Here is an 8,397-nt window from a genome sequence, read left to right as displayed (position 1 = left end):
AATAATGTGGAGAAGAATCTATAACCTTTTTTCTTGCAAGTCGGAGTTACAATTCTGAAAATAAAGTGAAGAAACATTGTGTTTATGTTTTTAATGAGCATGAACAATTCAAAAGTTAAAATAAGACGACACATGTATTTACATAGTTTAACCCCCAAAAAAAACAACAAAGCAATAAAGCGATTGTAACTTAAGGCACTCTAAAACATTGTAGTAGGGGAGGGGGGGAGGTGGACAAATGAATTAGATAATGTTATTAAAGAGCATGTTCTATAATGTGGAGAAAATTTTCCATTAACAAATAAAACCAGTGGCGAAGAAGTTTTTAAGCTTCATAGATCGTTTTTCGCATTCAGATTGATAAATGCGTAATAAATCACCATAAACTATAAGTAAAGTTCATACGTACACGATTTCTCAGATACCATATGTGAGGCATCGTGGTGGAATCAGGCTCTCGTCAAAACAATCAAAGTGAAGAAACTTGCTTTTTTTTTTTGCAGGTTTGTGAATTTTTATCAAATTTTTGTTTTTTGGCTTTCATGCCCATTAGAGGACTCATTTCTGTGTGGATTTTTCAGAAAAACGTTGATTAAAGGCACAAAAATGTAAATTTTCAGTTACCACGGACTCTCAAGCTAAGGAAATAACTAGTCTTTGGCGGCCATTTTCTCACTAATTTTACCTCTGAGAACAGGTGACCAACACCTTCTTCTTTCGCAATATCTCGACTTGTATTCAAGATAAAGGAATATTTTATTTGGTCCAAATAAAGACAAGTGAATAAGCTTTAAGATGATAACAATAACTCTACATGCCCAAAAATTGACGAGAGCCTGATTTCACCGCGCTGCCTCACATATCATCTTGCATTCTAGCCTTATGCTCCCTAACACTATAGGGAATTTTGTTTATGGTGTCTGGGTGTGTTCTGAAAATGCAGTCGTGTGTTGGGTTCTCTGGTGTTGAGGTCTGTTTAATTGCGTATTGTAGTGAGAGTTGTGTGCGTCTGAGTGTAAGTGATGGTATGTTTTCCTCGGCCTGGAGGCTCTCCACGGGAGAAGTGCGGAAAGCCCCACAGGACTAGGCGGAGTCCTTCACTTTGTACTGGGTCTAGCATTTTTAGGATGTGTGGTTTTGCCGATCCATAGACTTGACAGTCATTGTCAAGCCTGGATCGTACAAGGGAATGTACAGGTGGAGAATGTGTTTTTAGTCACCGCCCCTTCTGAATATATTGAAATTATTAAAGCGTTTGGTCTTTTCTGACACGGCCACTGTCAATATATTATTTCTGACCGACGTTCTCGTGATCTTAACGCTGTCTTTCCGATGTTGTCAGATGACTGTAAGATACACTGTTATCTGGTGTCAGATCACTGTAAGATACACTGTTATCTGGTGTCAATATTGAAGCCACTGGGGCTGTAGAGCCTAATGGGAGGGAAGAAACGGTGGCATTCTATTCATTGAGGGTGAGGTTTCATCAAGTGACACAGGTAGAAGTGGTGCAAATGCAGTCGCGTCTGTGGATATTATCTCAATTGACATTGCTACAGATGGCAAAGAAGATGATGTGTTTTCTAATACTGTTGAGGTGGAAGACAAGGAGTTGGACGCCCTTACTTTCAATTGCAAAAATGAGAGACCACTGGACAGGCTTATTGAACTTTGGTAGATGATCGGTTTTTTATCTTTGCGAGTGTAGAAAGTGTCTCACTGCCGTCTGGAACATTGTTCTAAGTTTGAGGAAAATCTTGCAACGCAGTCCCCAAGTAATTTTACGCCATTCTCTGTCCTTCCTGTGTCTGAGTCAAAAACATCATTTACTTTCTATTTCAAAGTTTGAAGAAAATCACATTCAAGAAATTATGTATGTCCATGCAATGTGTTCTTACTCTGTAGCGGTTTAAAAAACGTGCGAGATTTTTGTTGGTTTCAGAATTTCTATGTAAAGCCTGTACAGGCTTTTCCTGTAAACAATGAGGGTACAACATCGCTGTATAAAATTTACGGGAGTTGAAAACAATTTCACCAAAATCTCCTGTTGGAACTTTGTAACTTCTGTTCTATTTAACCTACAGGTTTAGCGTTTTAACACATAATGCAGTTTCGGTCCACTTAACAGGTATCCGAAAAAACCCGATTTTTTAAAAAATGTTGGTCTATACAGGAGTCTCTGATCCAATGCAAGGAATAATTATAATGCAAAAGGGAGCAGCTCAAATCAATTATCAGCCTGCGCTATGTTTCTCCTTACCACTGAGGATCGACTTATAATTCACTGACAAAATACTTGGCACACCTGTCTGCAGTTTCCGAACAGTCGACCTATAACAACTTGCATAATTTTTAAAAAGTCACTTGTGGCAATGAGCACACGGGTACGAAGCCATACAAAACAAAGAGTTGTATTTTGTGTCTGACAGACAAAGGCACTACTTATCTCATCTCATTAAGAGTCGATTATTGTCTCTACGATGACTGTGACATTAATTAGATCTTTATGATTCTGTGCCGAATGTTTCCTCGTAGTTAAAATAATGTTTGCACAGAGTCTCATTATAACTGAACAAAACCGACTAAACTAATAGGAATCAATGGCCAGAGTCGTAGAATATAATTACATGACATGATATTGTAACTAATTAAAACATATGTCTGCTTGTATTACGATTGAAATTATAAAAATCGTCATTTTTATTTTCGAAAATAGCAGTTATAATGTTAGGGTGAATTGCAGTAACACAAAGAAAGAACGTTGTTGCATCATCATTTTTTGTCTTTGATTATGACCTAGTTTCCTTTGTACTGAGCGTATAAATCAAGGTCTGTGCCTGAAATAGGGGAGGAGCCTAGGGCTAAAGTAACTGTGGTGTCGATGTCCCACACGTCTCTCCCACCCAGAATGTCGATTTCCCATACATGGGGAAACAACTCAACTTACTCTCGCGACCAGAAATTGAGTTTCCTAATGACAACACTCTCATCTTCTGGTTCATATTATGCAAATATCGTAAGCGACGAGCAGTGGTACATTGTCCAAGTGGTCAACGTGGTGGTCATCTCAGGTCTCCTCAGTCTGTTCGGCGTGGCCTCCAACATCATCAACATTGTGGTGTTTGCCAAGCAAGGCTTTCAGGACAGCATGAACATCAGCCTCATGGGTGAGATTGCAACTATCACATCGAATCCACAGTTACTTACAACTAATGTACCTGTCCATCAATCCTGAAAGATAAATATAATCCACATACGTGAGATGGCAATAATCAAATATACCGTTGCTGACAGTTAATGTGCCTATCCGACAGTCCTGGGATAGAACATAACCCACATAAATGGTGAATGGTGTCGGTAGCCCAGTAGTAAGGCTACTGGACCCGTAGTCGTGAGACTGAGGGTTCGGGGATTCGAGACTCAACTTGGGCCGACCTTGTCTGCTTTCTAAAGGCATTGGACACGAAATTCCCATTTGGCTCGGTCCTTTTGGGGATGGATGTTGAACTCAGAGGTCCTGCCTTTATGGGCGTTAACCCTGTGCCATGTTACTTTCATTTGTTACCACATAATAAGTGAAAAAATAGGTGAATTGGTATAGGTTTAGGAATTTGTTAGGGGACTGTACAGCCCTCTCGGGCTACCCACTGGGGGACTGAACAGTCCCATAGCGCTGCTTACTTGGGGACTTTTACTTAGATCTATAATGTTTTATGACAATTGGGAATTAGTGTAAAGTGCTTTTCCCAAGGACACCCAAACTCTCAATCTAACGAGTACGAGTCTGGTAACCTAAGTATTAGTCTACCCCACATACGTTAGGTAGATAGTAGATAATATAATAGAAACAAAGATGAAATATAGCCCCAACACATGTACAATACTGTAAAAAGCTGTGCTGTTATTCTAAGCAAAGAGATCTTTTATTTTTTTAATGAGATTTTGTTTTAAGCGTCCTCGTAATTTCCCCCAGTCAGCCAATTCAAGTCGATGGCGACGTGTCTAAAGGGGCGCTACACTGCATTGAAACATGATAATTTCTCAGCTTCTGACGATAACCATCCCCCCCCCCCTTTCCACCCCCTCCCTTACAGAAAATATGATTAGTTTTATCAAAGTTAGTGACAAAATCTTCATTATTTTCAAAAAAGTCTTTAGGGAGTGTTATTGTAGACACTTTACTTAATGACACTGGATGACTGAAATCGCGCGAATTCAAAACTTTTCGGACTGACAAAAAGGGGGGGGGGGGGAAACAAATTTTAAGAAAGAAATAGAATAAGTGCACGAAAAGGAAAAACAAAACAAAAGACAAAATCGTTGTACAGTAGGCACTTTCCATTTCTCAACTTCTGACAATAACCCCCCCCCCCTCTCTCTCCCCTCCCTTACAGAAAACATAATTAATATTATCAAAGTTAGTGACAGTGGGTGGTTGGCGGGTGCTCTGGTGTGGTTTGCTTCTTCTTCCCTATGAAATATCTATCGTCCTTATATCCCCTTCTTCTTTTATAGGTTTGTTACTCCCTTGTAACTCCTCTAAACTTCTGGAGCGCATATGACCTTTTGCAGTTGCGAGCGCCGTAAAACCTGTCCTAAAACTTTTTTTAAAAAAGTTAGTGACAAAATATTCATTATTTTCAAAAAAGTCTTTGAAGAATGTTATTGTAGATACTTTACGCCTTCATCAAAATAGTTTTGATCATTTAGAAGGCGACCGCTTCTGCACTGCCTGTCATATCCAACATGGCTGAGGGAGGAGAATCAAACTAATATCGTGTGCAAAGAGCCTAACTACTACACCACAGAAGTGGATTACCCCAAAAATGAAAAGTGTTTAGAAGGCTGTTCATTTGACTACAGGTGAAAAGGTCGGAAAAAAAAACAACAACAAACAAACAAACCACAAAAAAACAAACCCAGTAGCTGTAACAAGTTCGGTGATCAAATATCCCAAATCAGTAAAGATAGAAAACTGTATTTACTGAAGTAGTGTTGGGTCTTCAATCCTTACCCAGCCCGTCCCTGGGTGGTGGATAGGGGAGAGACCTCCATGTATGGAGGAAAACTGCTAAGCAGTCGTGCGTGCAACAAATGGAAGATGGTCTTTGGGAGTAGAGGAGAACCCTGGAGACACAGGTGCTTCAGAAAATATCCCTTACACTCGAAGAAGGGGCCATCTTGGCGATGTCCAGTCCAGGCAACACAGCCCTTAAATTCGATTTATGCCTGAGGTGAAATTAGATAGCCAAACGATAGCCATGATTAAGTCAGTATTTTTTATCAATGAAACAACCCTTAGAAATAATAATGATTTATGTCAAGGTCTCAAAATGTATGGCTAAAATATCAATAGCATTTGACATGCCAATGACAATGTTTTAATAGCAGATTCAGAAAAAAATCTGTCTGTTTTAGATATTGTTGTAAAGGAAAGTAAACGTAGAGGGTTATTGTGGAAGAAATAACTATTATGTGAAGAAAGCAGAATGTATGGCAATATCTAAATCATTCTGAACGCAGGTTTTATCAGCTTTCCACCCAGAGACGCGCTATTCTGGGTCAACTTGAAAGTCGGCCCTTTTTTCCCTTTTTAATGTTTTTAAATTCTGTTTTCACCATCTACACGTTCAACATTTGGACTTTTCCTTAGACCTCACCAAATTTGCCTGACCTAAACGTGCCAGACCCCTACAGAAATATTTTCACTCTAAGTTGACAGCGAAGAAATGCAGAAACTAACAAGATAAAATTTGAACAAGTTTAAAGCAGCTCAAAACTCATAACAACATAATTTACAGTCCAAACACTGTGAAGAAATAGTTCTAGTCACTGTTAATAGTCCCTCTTTGTATGGTACTCCTCCAAGATTCGTCTTCTTTATCGCCTCGACTGCCTTCACAAATCGTCACTGAAAATAACAAAAACGACACTGTAAGGTCAAGGGGGAATAAGTACGAAATAAAATGGCTGAGCAATATCAAACAAAAGTTTGTTCCCTGAAATACAATCATTTGTATGAAGGCTGCGAAAGGCTATTGGACGTACACGTACGATGCGTCTCCTCTTCAAGGGAGCTCAAGGCTATCGGACGTATACGTCTAAAAAAAGCAGTAAATCCTACTTGCAATCGCATTAGCAAAAGCAGAAAGATCAAACAAGTTCAACAGTTTTTATATCTAGGATATAGATCTGTAATTACACATGATACCGATGTTCCACAGAACTAAAACTAAGCATAACAAAATCTAAAGATAATTTCAATAAAATGAACCCAATCCTGGAAAATAAAAACCGAAATGAAAATTCTGAAATGCTCAACCCTTCTTTATGACTGTGAATGCTGGACAATCATTAAAGACAATGAAAATGAAATAAAATCGACAGTACTGTGCTTTCTTAGGATACTGCTGAGAATTTCTTCAAAGGAAAAGAAATCAAATGAGGCAGTACTTGAAGATACCCACATGGGCTGCTCGCTGGTTTAAACTAAAAATACAATCAAGAAAAGACAAATGCAGTTTCTGGGACACTTGAATAGACATAAAGGCCTTGAACATCTAGCTCTCAATGGCAAAATTTAAGGCAAACGAGGCAGGGGTAGACCCAGAGCAACCTATTTGGAGAGCTTAAACAGATTGCTGATGGGGAAAGATAAGGATACTGTAGCGTTTTGGAGAACATCAGAGCTAAGAAATGAATGGAGAACAATGATCGCCGATGTCTGTTGCAGATCTGGCACTTGATGATGATTTGCTGAAATAAAAATATAATGAAACTTCTGTTTAGCTTGGTTTAACTCTTTCTATGTCAGAGTATTTCCACAGTGGTGTCACCTATCATGCAAGGAAGGGAGGGTGGGGGGGGGGGGGCTCATTATTGTATATTGCATTGTTTCCATCTCGTAAATGTTTACAATTTCAGGGCTCGCTGTGTCTGACCTGTGCTCCCTGCTGACCATGATATGGATATGTATCTGCGTGACCCCACTCTTCTACCTCTCTGAGCTGCCCTTTGACCCAAGGGACATCATGTACCTCACGGGGGTCACGCCCCATTTCCTCTTTGTCAAAATTGCCACTTTTATCACTGCTTTCATCACCTTCGAGCGATGTCTGTGCATCGCTGTCCCTCTGAAGGTAAAGACGATCATCACACCGGGAAGGACAAAGATAATTATTATCTCCATCTACATTGCCATGGCTGTTTTGATGATCCCCTTCTGTCTTGGAAACAGTCTTGAGTTGGTTTTCGATTTCACCAGGAATGTTACTATCCTAAAGTCCACGTTCACATCCGAAAGGGACATGCTAGAAACCATTACATTTCTCACCCAAGGCGTATTTACTACGACGTTTTCCTTCGTCTTCGTCATCTGCTGTACCATCGTTCTTGTCGTCAAACTCAACAGTAAAACAAAATGGCGGCAGGCCACTGCAGCCAAGTCTGATCGTGCAGCGGAAGGAGTTGGGGTCAAAGATCAAAAGGTTGTGAAAATGGTGACCTTCATCGCTGTCATTTTCATCGTCTGCGCCGTACCGCCAACACTCCTGTTTTTCTACATGGTGTTTGACCAAGATTTCCGTATTGATGGTGTCTATAAAAATCTCTATCTTGTCATTTGGTCTTCAGCATTTCTTACAGAAACTATCAACTCCAGCGTGAATATATTTGTGTATCTGAACATGAGTTCGAAATACCGAGTCGCGTTTTTGAAAACATTTTGGAAAAAGGACGTAAAATAACCTTTTACGTAAAGATGAAAAGGACAACGAAATGTTTTGTTTTTTTCTGCCATGGAGTTGGAGGCTTGATTGACAGTAATTTCAGGTCGCTGAAACCAAAAGTGGCATCAATTGCTCTATCAGGCCAAGGTTTTGCTGAATGGCATAACCACTGTTTCTGCGGGGTTACTATTGAAATAGTTATTATAGTGACAAATGCCAATCATGTCCAGAGCAACGGAAACAAATGAGACATCAAACCTTGCTCTCATTTGTGTAAACCACATCAAGCTTCAAGTTTGAGAAATAGTATATTATGCACTTAAGTTGGAGGAAACATAGGCTAATGTATATTGCATGAGAAGAAAGGAAGTAGTGAGAAAGGTTTTTGAAAAATGAGTATTCCAATGTAAAGCGCATTGAGCTACTTTTTTGGAAATGCGCTGTATAGATGTTATATATTATTATTATTTCATTATTATTATTGTTATTATTATTATTATTATTATTATTATTATTATTATTATTATTATTATTATTGTTTACTCATTACAAACTTCATATGTGGGATTGTCTGGAGACCGTCTCTCTAAATTATGATTCAACAGTAATCTAGCATCGTGTTGGCTTCCAGTCAGCTTTGATACCTCTTCAGGCGCGGTTTGTTAGCTGG

General features: G+C 39.2%; 1 protein-coding gene across 1 annotated transcript; it reads left to right on the top strand.

Annotated features, from left to right (window-relative positions):
* Positions 1-6,306: 6,306 nt before the first annotated feature.
* LOC106013687 lies at positions 6,307-8,030 on the top strand. Its single transcript, XM_013090077.1, has one exon. It carries the CDS (start codon positions 6,909-6,911, stop codon positions 7,743-7,745), a length of 837 nt encoding a protein of 278 aa, XP_012945531.1. The 5' UTR covers positions 6,307-6,908; the 3' UTR covers positions 7,746-8,030.
* Positions 8,031-8,397: the final 367 nt, after the last annotated feature.

Source organism: Aplysia californica, unplaced genomic scaffold, assembly GCF_000002075.1.
Source record: "Aplysia californica isolate F4 #8 unplaced genomic scaffold, AplCal3.0 scaffold01134, whole genome shotgun sequence".
In the NCBI taxonomy this organism is placed as follows: domain Eukaryota; kingdom Metazoa; phylum Mollusca; class Gastropoda; order Aplysiida; family Aplysiidae; genus Aplysia; species Aplysia californica.
This window is presented reverse-complemented; position numbering and strand designations above follow the sequence as displayed.

Excerpts from the sequence above, each read along its gene's own strand:
- LOC106013687 (XM_013090077.1), top strand. The coding sequence starts at position 6,909 with ATGTTTACAATTTCAGGGCTCGCTGTGTCTGACCTGTGCTCCCTGCTG.